The sequence below is a fragment of the Lycium ferocissimum genome, chromosome 7 (assembly GCF_029784015.1).
Source record: "Lycium ferocissimum isolate CSIRO_LF1 chromosome 7, AGI_CSIRO_Lferr_CH_V1, whole genome shotgun sequence".
Taxonomy (NCBI): domain Eukaryota; kingdom Viridiplantae; phylum Streptophyta; class Magnoliopsida; order Solanales; family Solanaceae; genus Lycium; species Lycium ferocissimum.
Genome location: NC_081348.1, coordinates 16,736,508 through 16,759,160, shown reverse-complemented (window position 1 = coordinate 16,759,160; position 22,653 = coordinate 16,736,508). Strand labels below are relative to the sequence as shown.

Below are 22,653 nucleotides of genomic sequence, written 5' to 3'. Positions count from 1 at the left end.
CATGACTCAGTATGCTGCATGAGTTAAATGGTTCTCGATTGCTATTTGCCCCAGTGAGATGGTGGTGATTGTCATGGCAAACTACACTATTTGTAGATGATAGCGTACTAAATGGAAATATTGATATGAAGAAAAGGAGTAGTTACATGTTAAAAACACGTGAATCACTAGGAGATACTTCTTATGTCCGAAAAAAGAATGAAGAAACTTATATGAGGATAATGTTTTTGTCATTCTTTTTGAGTATTGAAGAAACTTAAAAACAATGTCCAAGTGTTGAGCAGAACAAGGGAGATTGAACAGATGTTAGGATTTGTAAAGGAACTTCTGCTCCTGAGTGGGGAAGTCCTTATCGCCATTTTGGTAAAAAGAATTCCACATTTCAAGGTAACCAAATACTGACAGACATCTTTCAAGAAAACATTTTGAGTCCGGAGCCAAAATGGCTTCTTTTTACAGCCATTACACCAAAATGGCATGCCTTTTTTTTTTAACCCAAATGGGTATTTAGTGCAATGTTGCACGAAATGCAACAAATTTTGTTTTTTTTTTAAGTTCGTTTTTAATATAAAAAACGAAATTAAAAAAAAAAAAAAAAAGTTGCATTTCGTTGACATTAACTAGCAATGCCATAAACGACTGAAAGAACGGAAATACAACTATCCTTGTGGTGAAAGCACGTTTCATTTCAAGGACCCGCATAACTAAACATAACTAAAAGTGCCCCCTCCGTAGACTTTTAGTTAAACAAAAAATCTTGATCCGATAACTAAATATAACTAAAAGTCTGTGCCCCTCTCCGGCAACATTTCTAAGAAAGTATGCATCGAGCTTGCATTTTAATCTTCTTATGCGGATATTGTTCCAACTCACATGCTTAATCTCGGTTTACAAATTAACAACAATTAACATAAGTATGAATTGACTTGAGACAAGCAACCCAAGCGATATGTCAACTTAACGGAATATAGAGTACTAGATTTTTCGAATGAGCTATTAAATTTAAAGTAACCATAAAACTTTGCGTCCATGACGGTGAGTTTATAGTAATTAAATTATATCCCAAAGAAATTAACAAATCAATATTATGGTGGATCCTCGTATATATACTTCAAAACCTAACAATAAATTGTTGGAATTAAGGGAATAGTAGTTAGTATCTCACGTTAATGACAATGGGTTCGTGCCTGCGTATGTTTAACAATTAACATACTTTATACAATGCAACCCATAATTAGTTTGGAATGACAAATACATATATATGCTTCAAGACAAAGTTTTAAGGCATAAGTATGCCCCCGTACGCATAAGTTTGATAATTCGTTAACAAATTTATCTTGATGGGGATACTTCTTTTAATGAAACTTGTATGCCGGACCCGGCATAAATTTGTGAAGGAATTACCAAAGTTATGTCGGACCCGGCATAACTAAACATAACTAAAAGTACGCCTCCAAGCGGACTTTTAGTCAGAACACAACTAAAAAATCTCTTCCGGCATAAAACTTTGCGTCCATGACAGTGAGTTTGTGGTAATTAAGTTATATCCCAAAGAGTTGGAGTGGTCAAAAACATTGAAGATTTGTCTATGTATTAGTGTCCTATGTAATTTTATGTTTTTTCTTGGTTCTGGTAGTAGTACTAATTAGGTTGAAGTGAAGTTGTACTTAGATGATTAACAATGGTTGTAGTACTAATTAGGTTGAAGTGAAGTTCTATTTAGATGATTCACAATGTAATCTAATTTTGGTTAGCATATTGAATATGATTATGATGACTTTGTGAAGCAATACGTTATACCATCTGGTTAGTAATGGTTAGCCTATTCAACATGTTAACACTAACAAACATTCAATGGAAAATCTGAACAACTACCATTTCAATGCAAATCTAGACAATAAGCATTGACCATTTGAATGCAAACCTCAACCCACACACTTAAAGGAAAATGGTTATTTTAAGTTTTTAACGGTTAAAAACTTAAAATAACTTAAAAATAACCATTTTCCTTTAATATTTTCCTTCCCAAAAAAAAAAAAAACAAAATTTGTTGCATTTTAGGTAACACGAAATACCTTTGGGTTTAAAAAAAAAAAAGCATGCCATTTTGGTGTAATAATTTTTTGTAAAAAAGCCATTTGTCTCAAAACATTTTCATTCTACCAAGCAAACCTAAAAGAATATTGTCTCTGAGCTTTATAAGATGTATATATCAAAATAGAAGTCCTACAAGACTTGGATGTATCTGCGTTTACGGCATATCTGAACTTATTTTACTTGGATCTATTTATGTTTGTCTTATCAAAACTTGTTTTTCCTTTGGGTTTTCGTGATCATATTTCATCACTCTTGTAAAAGAATTTAAAAGTTCCGGAAAACCCAAATAATCAACTAGATATGATAGAATCTCAATTGATAATAGATGTACCTCCGCAAGGGTTCCATCTCAACATCAATTTGCATTTAACTTGCTGTTTACATTTTAATTCTGTTTACTTGAACATTTTCATTAACATTCGCTTGTAGACAGGAACTGTCTTCACTTCCCAAAGTTCAATTGTTGCGTTCATTTTAAAGTACAGAGATTTGACCATATGGCATCTTTCTATCGAATGATAGTTCTTGCGTAGGCCTCTGGTCTATTAGCCCCCTCTACAATTTGTATCTTTTCTCCTTTATCATTAAAAATCACCTCTTTGTGGTTTAAAAAGAAAAAAGATACTGGATCATTTTACAGTAAGTTACCAAGGTGTGGAAGATCTGATTTTGCAGAAGTCAGCAGCATACAACCCCGTACCTCGTCCCAAAGGCCCCAACTTGCAACTCAACTGGACAACAATCTATTTGCTAAGACATACAAGTTTGAAACTCAGAACACATCCATACTAGAAAATAAAAGCAACAAACTAGGGTCCAGCAAAAATGACTGGTGGTAACAGAAAGGAAAGGGAATGAAGATAAGCAAGTACTAGTAGTTTCGACATAGAATTGGACTGTTATACTTCATTCCTCCCTGGCAATTTAGCCAGTCAACCGCTAAAAATATCATATATTATATGAACAATTTCGTAGTGGGATGCAATAGTCAGGTCAATGCGACAGCATTAAGCCATTAACTAAAGGGGCGAAGTAGCAGTATACTTCATCATACAATTACCCAGCAGCATTGGCGTAACTAACAAATGCTATAATACCGATACACGCTACAGATTGGAAAAGGAGAATTGTCTAAGCATACTTTTTTTGTCAATAATAAGCAACTTCATAACCCATTCGACATCAAGCGACTGATTCCCTATCATTCAGCATCATGTTTATACATCCGTCAACTTTGCCAAAATAACCCTGATACAAATTAAACATCAAACGACAAAGTCTTGTTCCAATCAAACAGAAAAACAGCTGTACAATAAATGGTGATTTTCTTTTCTTTTTGAATTTTTTATTTTCTTTTCTTTTTTTCTTAAAAAAAAAAAAAAAAAGAACATAGTTTTACACAGCATAGACAAAGACATGTCCACACCAATCATTTGCATCATGAATTTTACTATACAACATATACAGGAGAATCGGACAGGAGAAACCAGGCATCTTCACTCCGGCAAAAGGAAAGAACTAAGTCATATTGCACATCAGTCAGTAGATTTCTTCTGAAATGTTCAGCACTGTTTCAATGGCATATACGATATGTTCCATTGATTTGGCCAATTCCTACTACCAGCATTGCTAAACGTTATTGAAAAAAGATTAGGCTGGTACGACACAGGGATCGGAGTCAGGCATCAACCTGCAACAACCAAAGATAACTGCATTACATAAAGAAGAAGTAACAATGACCCTTGCAACTAAAAATTCAGACGATGTTTAATACCGTCGTCTGTCAAAGAAATAGAGAAGGCCCTGGTAGGGGACTACCTAAGGTCAATCTGTACTATAGCAGTTTTTTTTTTTTTTTTTTGGAAGCTCTATCTGTTCTTTTGTAATAAGATTAAATCTGTCATACAACTTTTTGGCCTAAATGCTAAAGGGTATTGCATGAAACAAATCCACAGGTTCATGAAAGGCTATGTTAAGTAACAAGGAAAAAGGATGGAGGGACAAAGAAATAAGCAACTCTACAAGATAAAACCCACTTAATCACTCACCTTCTTCAGAGAAGTCAAACACACCTCCCAGCATATCATCACTATCCCCATCATCATCAGGTTTCTCTTTATTGCAAGGACTACTACTGCTATCCATATCAGCAACCAGTTCAGTTACCTCATTTAATTCATCGTTAGTTGAGGCCTTACAGTAGCCTTCTTGAAAAAATTGCCCAAAATCTACAGGGTCGCATATGTTGTCATGAACGGTTTGTTCGTCAATAATGTTCATGCTCAGGTCGGAGCGATTGGAACTTGAGTTTGAAGCTTCACTGGTAATGACACTGTTCGACGACTGAACCTCTCTTGCACTTGTTCCTCCGGTGGAGAAGGATTCACTTTTGGGAGGAGATGGACTATTTACAACATAGGGGTCCTCAACGGGAGATGATTCTAGAGCAGCCTGCGCTTTGTTACTGACTTGTGGGGCTAAAGTATAACTAGAGCTTCTCAACCCATCACTTTCTTCCATAGATAGTTCAATACATGGATACGAAATTGGCCCCATGCCCACTTCATGTAAACCAGGAACTTGCGAAGACCCTGAAACCATATATATGTTAGACAAAGCAAAGAAAGATTCAACCACTATACAACTATTAATGCTTAAAAGAAAAGTCGAACAGCTAACCAGAAGGAAAGCTTTTCTCAGAAAGAGAGTCTGCCCTGGAAATACCAGTTGCGGTGTCTCCTGACTTCTCTTTACCGACGGCAGAGCTGAAGAATGGAAGAACAAAATCAACATTATTTTGACTGCACAACAATAGTATCAACCGTACTAAGATGTACCAACTATTAAGAGCAATATTTGATAGAATAATGATCTTTAGGTCCTTTATAAAAAATAATAGGAGTAACAATAATGATCTATAAGTCAAGAGATGCTAAGCAAATCCTGTATCGGTTTGTGTATCAGAATCTAAATGCGTCCAAAACGTTACTTAACATCAATAAACACATGCGATGATCAGAGTGCACAAAACTGCACCATAAAGCTTCTAAGTACAATTTAACTAAATAAAAAAGAAACCAAGGCAACCAGAAGCCCTAAAATTGGTGCAAAATAGAAATTATCCAAGTCAAAACTGAGGACTAAAAACAAAAGAAAGCTGTATAATGCGAGAGACATGATGATTTATTTCTATACAATCATCGACTTTATAGATTCACTAAAATCACTTCAATTTCTATACAACTCTCAGTGACGACTAAGACGATGAACAGAATTTAAACCCACTTCACTGCATGCCTGCAGACAGACACAAGGATTCTTCAAAAGCACATATGGAGCCCGTTTGGATTGGCTTATAAGTTGGCTTATAAGCTGTTTTCAGCTTTTTTGAGTGTTTGGCTGGCCAGCTTAAAGTCATTTTGTGCTTAAAATAAGCTCAAAAAAATAATTGGACCCATTTAACTTAGTTTATCTAAAGCAGCTTATAAGCTGAAAACAGCTTATAAGCCAAAAAAAATAAGTTGGACTACCCCAACTTATTTTTTTCAGCTTATAAGCTGCAAACAGCTTTAAGCTATAAGCCAATCCAAACGGGCTCATGCTTCAAAACAGTCATCCGCTTTTCCCCCTATTTTAACTTCTTGCGTCCGCCAATTCACGGTCACACTATTATTTGTTTCATGGATCATCCAGTAATCAAGTTTTAAACAAAGCCAATCAGAACTAGTAATGACAGGGACACATTCACAACCACAGTTATGTACAATGACCAAATGACCACCATTAAGGCTGAACCTGAAAGTATAAAGAAAAGATCAATTTCTTACACATTTCAGAACTCTTCAGTCGAGACATTATTCCTCATAATCATTCTCCTACGCTAAGGTAGAAAACGATTCATTATGCCGCCTAATTGTTGAGCTAGTGATCCAGTAAATCACTTTTTTTTGCTTAGGTTTTGTTGGGTCTAAGTTCATCAACGTAAGGTAGAAAACGATTCATTATGCCGCCTAATTGTTGAGCTAGTGATCCAGTAAATCACTTTTTTTTGCTTCGGTTTTGTTGGGTCTAAGTTCATCAACGTTGCCATATTAGGAAAGTCTACTTGCCAAAGAACCATCCTAGAAAGACTTCAAAATTGCTGGGAAACCCAGATGATCAACATTAAAACGAGCTCAAGATGGTGGAAACCAATTCCAGCTTGTATATGGTGAACTGTAAGGAAAGAGAGAAATGCGAGGTGTTTTGAAGATAATAGAAACCCTATACAGAAAATTAAGATTAATTATATAGTCTGTGTATTTTTGTTGTAAAGGAAAATACATAGAGGATATGAATCTTTACTATACTTTCTACAAGCCTTATAGTAACCTTGTAAGAGGAAGAAGGTTTTCCTTTTTTCCATTTTATCTGTACCGTAAAAATGGTCCTCAGCATTTAAATTAATGGCTTAGTGGGGCCAAACCTTGGAGATCACGGTTCAAATCACAACAAGGACAAAAAGCACTAGATGCTTTTCCACATGTCTAAGCCATGGTGGGAAGAGCAACCCGATACCCATGCTGGTAGAAGGATGAAGATACCCAGTGGAATAGTTGAAGCTGCCCATAAGCGGACCCAGACACCATTGTGACACAAAAAAAACTTGTTTCAAGACTTGATTTATCAATGTTAGAAACTATCTCAAAGAGGAAAAATTACAGTTGCAAAAAACTCATACAATGCCATAGAAAACTGAAATCAGTATTTACTCAATCCTAAAACAGTAGGCCTCAACTTTGCATCAAGCAGAGGTAAAACCCAATTTTCTGACACCTATCTCATTTGGTCAGGATAAGGAAAAACCTTGACGCATATAAAAGTGCAAGTGCTACATAATGAAGGAAGAATCCAGAATAGCTATTCCATTACCTATCATCTGACCATTTTGACGAAATCCTATGGAAATGGTCAAACACAGGCAACAGATCTTTACGCCTTATTTCGACCTCATTGACAGGAATCTTCTCAATCTCAATCTCCCCAGCAGCAAGACTTCTAGAGAGATCCTGCTCTTCATATCCTGAAAGACTCATGGTACAGAAGTATATCTAGAAAAGATACAAATGAAATCAGTACATATTCAGAAGTATAGAGGAACCAGACAAAATTTCCACAAGAGATGATAACCACCTTGGACTTTTGCCAAATAGGTATCCTCCCAGACTTCAACTGCACCTCAGCATTAGAAAGATACCAATGGGACCGGTCACATAGTTTAGCAGAATCCTTTTCTCCTGTATCATCATCTTCAGAAAGAGAATCTCTCATCACTATGTCTGTAGCTTCACGACCACCAAGAGTAATGCCATGAACACATTCCTCTCTTTCAGGCCAATCAGCTCTTCGACAAACATCCCACCATTGAATGGGGTCAATTTTCACCCCAGTGTCATCCTCTTGCATTTGAACTACTGAAGCAGTCCCAGTTCTCAGATAAGAGTCACCCTGATGTCCACCAAATGAGGGCATCAACTCATATTGAATTAAGTGACCAGATGGAGTATAAGCCAAAAGATGCTCCAAAGCATTTAAGTTTTGCGGAGCAGGTTGTTCCCGGCGTACGGAACTGTGAAAAACAGCAGAAAGAACACCAGAAGGCACAGAAGCCTTTCCTGCTGCAGAAGATGCGGCATTGCTCACTGTATTTAGCCAACCTGAATTCTTTATCCTGTTGACCACAGAGAGCGTTATAGGTGCTGGTGCTGGCGCATTAGACTGCTGATTGACCGTGAAAGATGACGTAGACCACCATGGTCCTGAAAGAATAGGTAGAAGGATGGGTCCATCAACATGAGAATTTTGTAGTTGAAGACCAGTCTCACCACCAAAAGGGGATAGGACAAAAAGATGGCAAGTTCCCCTGGATGAAATAATAGCTACCCACTGACTGTAGTGACTAAAACAAATGTCTTGTATCACCTATCAAATTCAGGATTTAGAAAAAAAGTTATAGTCAGAATCATTGTAATAACTGAAGCCTCAATGTTGAACATGAAAAGAAAAACACAGCAAACAGATACGCACAGCTGGAGTCACACCCCGATGAAGCTTGTAGAGGTGGACATGTGAAGCTTTCCAATCGCTGCTTTGGTTGCCTGCTCCATTTGAGCAAGAAGGTACAATACGAAATATGTTTATATTATTCCCACGAGTAGATGCAGTAACAAGAAGAGTGCCACTAGGATCAAAACACAGAGCAGATATAGGACTTGTATGTGCCCTGAATTGTGATATAACTGCTCGAGAAACAAAATCTTTAATAACAACCTGCAGCAGAAAAGTTGGCAGGAAAATTCAGCTCTCATCACCCCCATACTGTAAACAAAGCTGATGCAGTTACTCTCTTCGTCAAAATTGTGAATAGCACAATCATCAATTAGGAGCTAACGTATAGAGAAATAGGAGAGCATTTGATGGGGTTGAACAAAATTAAGTAAAATTACAGAGTAGTATTTTGCTTCTAGTTTCCTTTTGGAGTGCCTATGAGGTCCCATTATATAGGAGATTGGGTTTCTTTTGTTGAGAACCATATTTTGTTGTAGGTTCTCTTCTTTTTGGTATATGGCTTGTATACAGGGCATTCCCCAACTGTTAATAATATTATTCACCTTACGAAAAAACCAACTTAGGAGCTAAAAACAGTTGGCTAGTGCTTAGTAGGGGAACATCTGGAGAACAAACTACAACCATTTAGGGACAGACAGACAGAGCGAAAAAAATATCTTGCTTTGCTCTGGTTGTCATCTGATATCTAGGTAGTATATGCTTCTTAGGATAATAGAGCTTAATTTAGAATAGTCGACAAGGTAAAATTTAACGTTCAACTTGGGAAGGACAAAGAACAAATAATTTTTTTAATAAGTCCGTTGTTTCGACCTCTGGAACTTGATATATGATGGACAGATCCCTCTAACCTACTCCACTTACAGACTTTATTCACCAGTTAGGAATAGAACTCGTGTGTACTAACCACATATCTCTTGTACAACCTTTACCATTGAACCAAATCCCCGGAGTTAGGAGAGGACAAAGTAAAAATAATTGTGCACTTACTATAGTACTTGTTTCTATTCATAGACTGTACAGAGAGGATTCATCACGTTCAAGAGCTCAATTACAACGTCAAATTAAGGAATAATCCACTTAATATTTATGTCTCTGGTCATGCTGAACTTGGAACATCTGACGCCCCAGCAAAAAATAAAATCACAGTGTGAAACAGAACCAACAAATAAGAAGTTCTGATGAGCTGAGTAAAAATGTAAACCATGAATTGCAGATATCTCGTCCTCAAAATATACCACAATTTAATCTTTTCTTAGATACGGCCAAATCAGCAGAACACTCAAAACACGAAGCCCTTCCTCCCCTTTCCTAATGAAGCTTGGTTTCAGTTTCAACAGAATTTCTCAATTAAGTTAATTTTCATTAGCATCTTGATAATACAAAGCTTTAAATAGAATATACCATGCCCGCGGCATCAGTTTCAGTTGAATGTGCTGGAACTCTCCCGACTTTCCAGCTAGCACTCGCTGACACTGGCGAATTACTCCCGTCAGGAAGAAGTTCGTTACAGTATTTTGACAAAGTCTTGTAGCCCATGTCCCCAAGATTGATCAACCCAGCGGCTAAATGTTTGCTTGATTCCATGGCATACCTAGCTACCAGATTTCCATTACCAGGTGATGTAGAAGGGCTAACACCTGGAGAAGGACTAAGGCTTTGGGGACTCAAGCGCCCGGTGTTTGACAACAGCGGATTATTTGAAGCATATGCTAACCATCTCGGTCCTACAGCCATGGGACCATAGCCAATGTTGACACCAGTCACACCTTGGACACCCAACTGGGGCACGGGGTACGTGAGCACGCTAAACTTGTTCTCTAAGGTAAGAGCATCAAAACAGTATATCTGCCAACACATCAAACATACATGGGAGCATAAAATTTTTCAGCGTAATTCTCAGATTTATAGACAAAGGCTTAAACCACTATAAAATTTACAAGATGTTTACCTGTGCTGCAAGACCAACAGCCACTACCTTTGGACTGCATCTCACCATATACACAGTAGAACGGAATCGCAAAACATGAACATAGCTGTGAGACCTTAACGAGTAAAAACGTACAGTTGTAGGTGAGTGTATGATGCTTCCTCCCTGAGGCTCAACGAAGGCATCCCTCCCAGTTTGAGCTGGAGCAGAATCTGCGGTGTCATCACATGCCACAACCAAGAGCAGTGGATGTGATTTTTTATATCCTTCACGACCATCAGCTTTTGCAGGGATGGGTTGCATCTGTAGAAAAGTTACTGGATCATCACGCCTCGAAACTAGTTCACAAACATTTGAAGCATCTTCAACATCAAGGACTTGAAAGCCATCTGAGTAACCAATAAGGAGCACTCGTTTGAATGAAGATAAACCAAGCTCTAGTCTGTCAAAGCAAGCCCATAGAACCTGTTTGGCCAAAAAATTCTCATGTACAGCTTATAATGACAAACTAGAAAAGTTGTGATGCTGTGAAGCAGAAAAGACTACAATATTCCATATCCGAACACTGTCGGAGTATCTTACTTCACTTGAGTATCTAAAAGTTGTCCTGAACAAAAGCACTTTGCCAACAAATATAACAGTCAACAACAAACCTTTTCCGAATTCCTGCTGCATACCCTTCATCTAATTTTTTTCGCTTTCTTTTCTGTTGAGCAGTTATTTAAGAGGGCGAGTGGAAGGTCACCCAGAGGAGAGGCATGGACCAAAACTAATTACATGGAATTTCTCAAGCAAGTAAATAAGCAAAGAGAAATGGTACACATTGACACTTATCAAGCTATCATACCCATCGCTAATTCCTAGGCTGATGAGAACTGACGATAAATAGCAATGGTGACATTTTTTTCAATCATTGGGACTATTCAACCTTTTATAGGGAATCTTAGTAGCTCAGTTGGTTGGCTACCTAAACTTTCACCTTGTTGGTGAGAGTTCGATTCCCCACGTTGTAATCCCTTCCACCATTTCCCCTACCCCCAATTAAAAAAAAAAAAAAAAAAAAAAAAAACCCCTTTTAAGGGACAATTATCAATCCTATATGTGGGATTCCTTCTGTCGTCTTCTTACAAAGAAGAGATGGAAGCTGAGACAAGAAGCTGCATAGAAGGAGATCTTGTTTGATCCCATAGCCAGCTGTCCAAATTTAAATATCCAGAAGAAAAAGACTATGAACTACTTCAGCTTACAAAGCCCAAAGCAAGACACAAATGTTTATATAGAAACTAAATGCACATAGATTAATTATCCATCTGTCGCATAGTTCCATAATCTTCAAAATTAGAACATCAATATTGCTGATTACTTGGAGATTTACACAAAAAGTAATTATGGGAGGACTAAAATCTCGATGTTCATCCTATCAAATTCCACCACACTCCTACTACAACAAACCAACTAAAAAGAAGCATAAGCCTTATACGGTGAAGAGAAGTCCTAACCTAACAAAATACGTCACCTTTCTATCATTCTTTCTTTTTAAAAGTGAATTGCCATTTGTCACCATTTTATGCTAAAACCAAATTGAGTAAAAAAAAAAAATGCACTCCATATAAAGATGCAAAGATTTTCTTCTGAAATAGTGGAAAATTAATTATATACATTAGTAGTTTGAAATTTGAGCCCAAAATTGTAGTTGCATTCCGCAGTTCCAGACTACAATAGCTTAACAGCACATGATCCCTAGGAAATCTCATGAGGGGAATACTTGTGATGGTTACATATCATTTACCCTAATGAGAAATTAGTAAAGACATTGGCATCCATTACATCAAGAATTTGAATAACATTTCATTAGATGGTGATAACAATTCCAGGTAAAGTATTATAAGTTTATAACTCAGAAAAATCATGCCTATATTCCTTGCATTTTCCTTTCCGGGATGAAACATGACAAGGAAAGCATTGAATCTGCTCTAAATGAAATGTCATTACTAGAAGGGATTTAGTTATAGACGTGTTCTATAAAATACGTGATGGCTCTCAAAGCACAACAGAATTTAAGGAAAAAAACTCCAGAATTTGCATGCCCCATAACAATGAGCATGTGGAGGATGCAAAGAAGTAAATGGAGTCCCTACTAGATCTTCTACATAATCAAATGAATAGGGCACTGTCCTGTCTACCCAGTAAAACAGCCATTATGCTTTGACCCTAGGAACAACCGAAATGTATAAACACTTTGTGTTGAACTATCTCCGTGCCAACTTAGCATAGCATAAATCAAGTTCAAATGAAGAATAAGAAGTAGAAAATTAAACGTCTAATCATGTTGCACGTTTGAAATGCACTCACAACTAATCAATCTCACTTCCCCTAGTAATGTAAAACACTCTTCGAGGAAACAAAATCGAATGAGTAGACAGCAAAATAAGCAGTACTACAGCCGATCCAAGCTCCCGTCCTTCTGGCCGGGATGCCACATAACCTTGGTGGTAGAGTTCGAGTAAAACATCCATCTTTCACACAATGCCATATTCAAATCCCTAATCAGTTTAGATTAATAACACACAGTACAGATTGAAAATAATAATTTAGCATAGGTCTTTTCTACCTTTCAACAAATCTATAACTTGAACCCTCATTCTAACTGGCTCTATAAAAAGAACAAGTTCAACCACCTAACGAATCCCACTGTACTCAATACACGGGCGGATTTATATGGCAATTTATGGTGCCCGTGAACCCATGGTCTCTCCCCCAAATTAGATAGTTTATGTACATATTTCCTAAAATTGATCTAATATTATCTGCGGGCACCCATGCTCAAAAAAGGCTAAATGGTCCACTTAGTTGAACGCGAAGTTATTTGCCTAAACGAGCAGGGATCAAACTCCCACTTGATACTTCTTTTTTAATCCCTTTTTCCCTGTGCACCCACATTATAGAAATCCTAGATTTGCCTCTATCAATACACCAAGCAAATTGTAACTACCAAAACCTTTTTAACAGCAAACAAAATCCAATTTGCGCCATGCTAAAAATCAACTAGTACATACTTCTTCTTTTTTCCATAAAATATGTATATTTGCCCAGAATATTCATTTGCCCTCTCAGAGTAAATTATCTCAATTATATTTTGGAAATGTAGTTCCCAAAGCTATCTAAGTTCACACAATCCCATATATTCAAATCCCTAATCAGTAAATTACTAACAAACATTTTTAACAGGCAACAAAATCCAATTTGGACCATACTAAAAAAATCAACTAAGTACTAACTAACAACTAATTATCTGATCAACACTTAAAAAGCATAAAAATGAAAAAAAAAAAAATCAAACGAGACCTGGTCTTTGCGGTGATCATCGGATGAGGAACCTGCCACGGTGGCACTGGCAGAGCGTACATTAGACGACACCGTTTTGATGCAAGATGATATGAACTTTAATGAATTTGGGAGAAATCCATTTGTATTATTACTCCCATTCTTCACCTTACTTTTATTATTACTGTTATTACTGTTGTTGTTGTTTTGGGTTTTCTTCATAATAAAAAGGAAGTATCTAGAAGAATATGACCGGTAATAACCAGTAAGTAACCACCGTCCACCGCCCACTGCCACAAGAGCTGACGTAATATGACGATCAGATGACGCATGAATTATCGGAAACACACACTTTTGAGATAACTAATACCGCTCTGAGAAATTTTTGGTGTTTGGTTTTTGGGTTTGACTCTCAGACGGTTCCCTTTCCTTTCCTTTCTTTCTCTTTTCTTTTCTTTTCTTTTCTTTTTTGTTTTCTTTGTGTTTTTCTGTATTTCTATTTCTATTTTCTACTACTACTGTTTCTGTTGGTTCTATCTGTCTCTTCATTGTTAAAAAACTGCGCTGTAAGCCAATCCAAATTTTTTTGCTAATTTTTGGAAATGACCAATGACTTTTGCAAGTATGTTATTTGCATCCCACTAACTTTTTTGGTAGAAAATTAACTCCAATTGGAAATGAACAAATAGGCTATTTGGAATAGAAATCATGGGAGGGTCAATTGGTTTTGTTACAAACTTATTTATAATTTTATGTTTTCTTATAACAAATTTTTATATTTTTTTTTAATTTTTAACTCGGTATGCGGTACCCGCATTGGAGCGCGACTAAATTTAGATTCACGTCACGTAGGGCCCGATCAGGGAAGCGCTTCCTACCAAGAATTTTTTCATACCCAGAGTTCGAACCCAAGGCCTCTGGTTAAGAGAGAAGCAGTCCCATCCGTCGCACCAAATCTTTTGATGGTAAAATTTTTTATATTTTCATTTAAGAGATTTGAGAATAATACACAAAGAAAAGTTTGCAAGATCATTTTCTTCTATTCAAATTGTAAAGGAATAGAAAGCAACACTCAACATCTGTGTAGTTTTGCTACTTAATTCATTGGGTTGAAATAATTTCATTTGCTTTCATAAATATGAGATATTTGGTAATTTAATGAATAAAAGTGACTTTTGATAATAATAATAATAATAATAATCATCATCATCATAATAATAATAATAATCAATCATTAGTAGACATTTCAAGTAATGTGAAAAGCAATCATATGTTATGGAGTAAAACGTACACTTTTTTTTTTGTAGTAAAACGTAAACTTAAAAGGTTTCCTATGCGCACAACGTTCACCTATTATTGAAAATAGTAAATACTCTAATAAGAATTTAAGAATTTTTGCATACTTATTTTACCAACTATAATATATATATTTTCTTTTAATCGAGTCACTCTGCCTACATATATACATAAGGATTTTTTTTTTTGGTAAGTAAAAGATTTTATTACCAGAGATAATATTTACAAACAAAACAGATCCTCTAAAACTGGACAGCCCCAGTTTTAGCCTCAACTAAACACCAGCAAACACCTAGCAACAACAACTACCTTTGAAATCAAACACTAGCAACATAACACCTATACTATCTAGGAAGCTAAGGATAAAAATTGAGAGTGACCATCATTCTAGCCAGCCTAGGAAAGGTATTTACTCGACATAAAACATCCTGTATAATTAGCCTCACAACTTGGTCAACAGTCTTGGGTGGATTCTGAAAGACTTTGTTGTTTATGGTTTGCCTAGGATTATTGATATACTTCACCATTATCATTGTCATTTGCAGCAGTCAGGAGTTCAAACAAAAGATTCCAAAAAAAAAATATATATATGTCAAGAGAATTCAACATCTTATATTTATATATATAGGAAAAACATTTTTATCTTATTTATGTAGTCTAACTTTCCAACAAAGGAGTTCAATTGAATCCTTTGCACTCATTTGCCACCTCCCCTGATTAGCACCGCAGCATATGAATCTGGGAGCAATTGCTTTAAATAAAATCTAATGTTTTATTGTGTGTCATGTTAGTATGTAATGCCAATTATGGTTGCAATTTTGATTTAGCTGAAAATGTCAAATGTATAAAATTACTATTTAATAGGTTATCACACTTAACATGACACAACTTAAATATGCTCAAGGAATCAATTGGTTAAAAATATTGAAGTTGAGAAAGTAATACAATAAGGTTTTTCCCCGCCCCCCCAAAAAAAAAAAAAATAGAGAGAGAGAGAATAAATGACCCACTTCACTTAGGAAATGTCAATTCTCTAGTTTGTCAATACAGTTGGTGGTAGAAATAAATAGGTCAAACCTAATTAAGAATAATAGCTAATTAAGTGATGCAGTTTTTGTAACCATATATACTACTCTAGAACTCCCTCCGTTTATGTTTATTTGTTGAGTTTAAAAAAATAAAGAGATTACCATTTTGTTCTTATTTTACTTTTATTATTAATTATTGAGTTAAAACTTTTGTAATCATAGGTACAAGCATAACTTTTAAAGTGTGTTTGATTGATTTTAATCATTGGATGACTTAGTAATGATTAGAGGTGATATCGTAAAATTGTCATTTTATTTATGACTCCTTAAGAATATGTTAAGTTAATACAGGACAACTAAAAATGGACGGAGGAAGTTCGAGATATAAGAAGGTAACTCCTAGTCGGACTATTTTCAAATTTCAGGTAGATCAAAATTATATTTTAATCTCATACGGCATCATCAAGTATAAGGCCATATATTTCACATGAACTATTTGGGGTATTCAACCATAATGTCAACATGTTTACACATGTAAATACATTCATGATTACATTTGTCTCTATCAAATGCTATCAAATAAAGTTTTTTTCTTACTGATCCAATCTGCAAATAACAGCATCTTATGATTGTCAAGATATGAAAGTAATAAAAAGATTTGGGGAGGAAAAGAGAATTGAGGGAAAGTATATAGCCGACAAAAAGAAAGAGCGAGAAAATGAGTTTACGTCACGACACCCACACAACCGGATGAGAGAATATCTTAAATGAGATGCGGAAGCAAACATGGGATTTACGGCGAGTTTTTAGTTTATGCTCCTTTACCATCAACAAGGTACCCTTAGGCCTTAGGATTGGGATAAAATAAATATGACCATTTCTTAGGAATTACTCCCTCCGGATAAAAAAAAGAGTTCACTTAGTCATTTGCACACCCTTTAACAAAATACTAATTTCTAGATAAAAATAGATAATTTAACTAAACTATCTTTAATTAAATAGGCATTGAGATTTAATCATATAACACTTAATAGGAGCAAATATGAAAAAATAAGGTTAATTATTTCTTGATTTGCTAAGTAGACTCTTTTTTTGATCCACGAAAAAAAAGCTATGTGGATTTTTTTTTTATCCAGAGGGAGTATTAATTATCCTCTCCGTTCTAATTTATGTGAGATAGTTTGATTGGACATAAAATTTAAGAAAAGCTGAAAAGACTTTTAACGTATTTGTTTTAAAAAAAATTATAGTGATTTAAATTCCAACTTGTCCATTTAATCGTAAATCATTTCATTAAAAAAATAACTGGAGTACAGTATATCAAATTTGTTTCTAAGTTTTAAGTTAAAATTATTCTAAATATAGAAATGTATTTTTTTTTTGACAGATTAAAAACGAAAGTGAAAGTATATGATTTAAATTCCAACTTGTCCATTCATATCTACATTAATTCAATAAATATATCACATGATCAGAAAAAATAACTGGAGTACATGTATATCAAATTTGTTTCTACATGTATTGGTCCCATTTGCTATTCGTTAACTAATACTACTATTTTTTACTCCAATTTCAAACTTAGCTACAGTAAATAAACTAATGTAATTTAATGGACGGAAAAAATAAAAAATTTCCTGCAAAACATGCTTTATTTTGGATTTTCAATTGTTCGATAAGGAGCTTTTACCTTTTAAACGGATCATTAATATTAGAACAAGCGTGATGTGCAGATAATATTAAAGAATATTAATTACGTCAAATTATGATTTGACTTACTTAACATATCAGACCATATCCTTTTAACAAAATTTTACTCTACTGAATGTTTTTATTGATTTACAATTTTACTCCACTGATTTAATGCATCATTAATATTAGATCACGCGTGATGTGTAGATAATATTAACGAATATTAATTACTTCAAATTGTGATTTGGCTTACTTAACATATTAGATCATATCCTTTTAACAAAATTTAACTCGACCGAAGGTTTTTATTGATTTGCTGTGTACAAATCAATAAGACAATAAACTTCAGATATCAAATCCTAAAGTAAGGAAAGAAAAACAAATAAAGAAAGAGTATGTTTTAATCCGTTGTCATACACAATGGTTTTGAATTCAAAATGAATAGTAGAGTACTACTAGTAAATGCTGGCTTAATGGGTCCATTTCCCCAATTTCTGAAGACATTCATAACTCATAACTTAACCAACGTCCCTACGTGTTCTTAAGTTTGTTTAGTACATTCTTTTTTATTTTTTATTAATTTTAATATAGGTTACAATGTCAGCTAAGTAAATCAAAATTTAACAAAAATTATGAGATTTTCTTTCATGGAATCCAACACCAGATAGGAACCTTTTGAAGATGTTATTTTTTTTAATTTTAATATTAAATCATAAAGTATTCGTTTTATCTGAATGTTAAAAAACTAGTGAAATTCTTCAAGTGGTGTAATAGTTACTCCCTCTGTCCTAATTTATGATATCGTTTGACTAGGCACAAAGTATAAGAAAAAATGAAGATTTTTTAAATTTGTGGTCTAAAACAAACCTTAAATAGCTCTAAATCATTTTATTAAGAGTAAAAATAAATTTTTAAAGTTAAAATTTCTAATCCTAGAAAAATAATTTTTTTTTTAACCTATCAAAAAGGAAAGTGTCACATTAGAAGGGATAAAGCTAAATTTTTATTTTATTTTATAGATATTGATATTGATATTGAAGGAGATGGGTGGCGGTTGAAGAGAAGCTAGACCAGGCCCTAATTGCACATCTATCTTTTTTTAACTCCTTTTTTTTTTTTTTTGTTCCAATCTTTAGGCTGATATCATATTACCGATAAATGTGACTCACAAATTTGACTACCAATAATTTCTCAATTGACTTGCATTTGTTGATTAAAATTACATACATCAGATACTTGCTTGTTTTGAAACACTCATTCAATTTTCAAGCAGGATGTTGCGTCCAAGCGTAGAAAAATGAATGGTAATGTTAATAGATTAATAAAACTATATTTTAATTTCAACCATAGACTACTCTGAATAAATATGGAAATAGAACGAGAAGAAGAGGAAAGAAAATAAACCACGTATATATGGGCACAAGTACATCTGACGTGTAGAAACAACACATTCAGTTTTGTGGACAAGCTTGGTAAAGAAATCTAGAATAATGACAGCTTATGGCCTATATATGAAAGTGCCTATGACCTATATACTATTGGCCCATACAATCCAAACCAGACATTTTATCTTCCCTTTTTTGCCACATACTCCTTCAAATATGTTCTATTAATTAAAATATAATAGGTAATACACTCCTGTAAGAAGGAAAAGGATGAAACAATGAAATAATCCACATACTATTACTTTGTTGAGTTAATAGTTAACTATTGAAATAATTGCACGGTTTGCCCTTCAAAACTGGTCTAATTTTTACCCTTCAAATGGGTTTGGTCTTTAATTTTTGCCCTTCAAAATCTAATTTATTACGAAATGGCATAAGTTCTTTAAAAATGCTACATATACTTATTACATACGTTAAAAACCAGCCCATTTGAAGGGTGAAAATTAAATAACAACACAAAATTGGGACAAACGTGCAAATGATATGACTTTTGGCCGCTGGGTTAATAATAATTGCATCCGCTAGCCTCTATATAAAAATTATACATTACTTATGTATAAAATATGGATATTATATGTATATTATCACCAATATACAAAAGATATACATTTGTTGGCTATTATTTTGATGGGCGACTATACAAGGTAAAAATCCCAACTTTTATATCCTAGAATTAGGATTTGCGACATTTTTTCATCTTTCTATGTATATATATGTGAGAACTCAAAGTTTTATACACAATCATTATAACATAAAAACTATCTTCTTTTTTTTCTTAAAGGACATTAAGCAATAGGTTTTGACAGGGAGAAACAACACATTCACCTTGTAACATACGCATAAAATGAAAAATAAAAAAAGAAGTCATGTGAATAGTCTAGTAGAGTTTTGATTATAGAGTACGAATAATATGGTAGAGTGGGTATTGGTCAAAATGGTTTTCCTACTGTTGCAAGCAAGAGAATATGGACTATATGTTATGAATTTCAAACCTAACTTTAGGTTACAAAGTAATATTTGAACCCAAACATGGATTTCCGGATTAGGATCAGATTTGATCACGGTTGGGTTTTCTCCAAATCCAAATCCAGTTTACTTTTTTTTTTTTTAAAGCCCCTAGGGGAGTTAAGTAAGCATGTCACCGATAATACGTACGAAATAATGTTGTTGAACTACTAACTAATTACCAATTAGTCTTTCCTATAGCCAAATTAAATCTGCTCGCTATAACTTGATTGGTCAGAGAATCTAATAGTAGCATACACAAAAAGAAAACTTACAACTAGAGGAATAGAATTCCAAGTAAACAGAACAAAAGTTTGTTGACCGATTTCAAGATGGATGAGAAGGTAGCTATCTACAAATTCGCAAATCTCTTTCGGCTAGAGTTCTAAATTATTGGTTTGCGTATAAATTCTCACATTAGCTTTATATATATATATATATATATATATATATATATATATATATATATTGTAAAATAACAATACATATCACGCAATCGTGTTAATTTACCTCAATATCATACCAGTAGCCTTTCTTTGGGGAATAACTAATATCAGATGTTTCGGCGAGACGATTATGAAAATAACAGAGCGATTGTGTGGGGCCCACCTTAGTATATTTGCTCGTCTGCGTCTTTACCTATAGCTTTGGAGAGCGCGCGCACTCACAAAAAAAATAGTCAGTGGCTTTGGTGGACATGAATACTTGGTTGATGTGTGCGGCACAGAGTTAATCCTAGATAAGTCCGTGATGTGATGAGTCATACGAAACTTAGTTTGAGGGGAAAGACTTCAGTATGCAAATAGGCTAACAGTTGAAAAGAGAAAAAATTACATATAAAGTGTAGTAATATTCTTAATTGTTTCAGAACTTTTGGAAAAAATTATGTGTTCTTGTTATCATTTTTCCATTTCACTTCTGTATTTGTTTTGTATCTTATTTTTGTGTTCTCTCGTTTTGTGTGAGGGCTTTCGTCGGCTCCTTGAAGACGGAATTTTTTATACGATATCATGTTTTTGTTCCTTGTCTCTTCTAAAAACAATGATGCAGACGGCACCGAAGCTGTGGCTAAGCTTTTCAAACTGGACGTAATTATACAAGAATAATCACAACGAATAAATAATTATATTAAAACTATTATCATTTCAACTAAGTAATTAAGTTAAAAATATTAAAAAGAAATTGCAATACGAAGCATGTGATAAACTAAGATGTTTTGCTTTCTGGCCTTTGGAGATTTGGTTCCTATCCTTTTCACCACAGAGATACGTGCAAAATATCATTAAAAAACCTACTTGAAAGTGACATAAAGTATGTTAATCAATTAATACGCACATATGAAACAAAAATTAAAAACAACAATGAGTTCAGTGGAACTTATTCGTTGGTGCCACTGTTCAACTAATTTTACATACTTGTTTGACATAAATTCTTGGAAATTTCACATCGTTAATCGGCACACACAAAGAGGAACAAATGAATTCAGGGTTGAGATCAATGTTAAGAAATAATTCCTTGGTCAAAGTTGATTTCAATCATCCGCTCGTTATTTCTTTGAGTGGACTTTGAAACATCTGCTCGAAATTTCTTTGAGTAGATAAAAAGTAATCAAACTGTCATTACAGATAAAATTATTCAATTCATCTTCAAAATCATGAGCAAAAAGGAAAGTAAGTGACAATTAGTTTTGTTTTTCAGATAATCAATCTGAAAGGATTGAAAAATAAGCTACTATAATAATTTCTCCAAATGCCACAATGTCCTCTAAAACCAGCTGAAAAGTATTACTTTCGTTGTTTTGATTACGATATTGGGCTTCTCCACAGATCTTTAGCAGTTCTTCTTGGGCCTAAGATGTTGGTCTTAAATTTGTGTAGCCCAAATTACAACCCTGTAATGAAACCTCATCCAGTCAAAAGTAGAATACTACATGAGAACATCTTAAAAATGATTTGATTTTCACACTTGATAATTTTGCAATCGCACTCCATCTACAAAAATTTCTCTATTTTGCTATTACAGCAATCATCTTTGGTAAGGATCTTAGACAGTAGATTTTTAGTTATTATTTTGGCTATCTGTTGAACAGCTGAAGTAATAAAAGAGAGGTACTTTTTTGTTTTGGCTCCCTCTCCCTAATTCCTATCGTGTCGAAAAACAAGAGAACTAGCAAACTAAGAAATCCATATTTTCAGATCACAAAATAGTAGACAACACTGAATTTCAAAGATATTTCACAGCGTGCTGTAGACAATGATATTTTATTAAATTTAAATCCACAAAATAAATTGGATTATATTAGTCCAAATAAATATTATGGGCTATATAATTGAGTTAATCATTTAAGTCCAATAAATATAGACTTGATTAATGATCCAATGTCATTGGGCTAGTCCATTAATTTGGGCTATAAATGATGAGCCCATCAGTACTAAACCCAAGATGTCATCTTATTCAAAAGGCCCAAATTGGTGCCACATGTCGATGACGTGGCACACCAAGTCAAACGAATGAGCCAATGTGATCATGCCACGTGTCGAATGATGCGAAAGATGCCCAACAAATCAGGTAATGGAGATGCGCCACATGTACAAATGACATGTTTACCAATCAAATATCGATATGTCAAACAGAATTTATCGTTTTTGTTAAGCCTGTCCTTATCACAACTCCTCCATCCTACAACTATAAATAGGGTCTCATAATTTAAAAGAGGGGATTTAAATTCTAACAA

General features: G+C 34.4%; 1 protein-coding gene across 1 annotated transcript; it reads right to left on the bottom strand.

The window, feature by feature from the left end:
- Positions 1–3,468: 3,468 nt before the first annotated feature.
- Positions 3,469–13,974, bottom strand: LOC132063548 (autophagy-related protein 18h-like). Its single transcript, XM_059456130.1, has 9 exons — positions 13,478–13,974; positions 10,154–10,597; positions 9,607–10,050; positions 8,164–8,406; positions 7,270–8,058; positions 7,009–7,187; positions 4,777–4,862; positions 4,146–4,688; positions 3,469–3,787 (listed from the first exon to the last, which is right to left on the bottom strand). Exons 1-9 carry the CDS (start codon positions 13,676–13,678, stop codon positions 3,783–3,785), a joined length of 2,934 nt encoding a protein of 977 aa, XP_059312113.1. The 5' UTR covers positions 13,679–13,974; the 3' UTR covers positions 3,469–3,782.
- Positions 13,975–22,653: the final 8,679 nt, after the last annotated feature.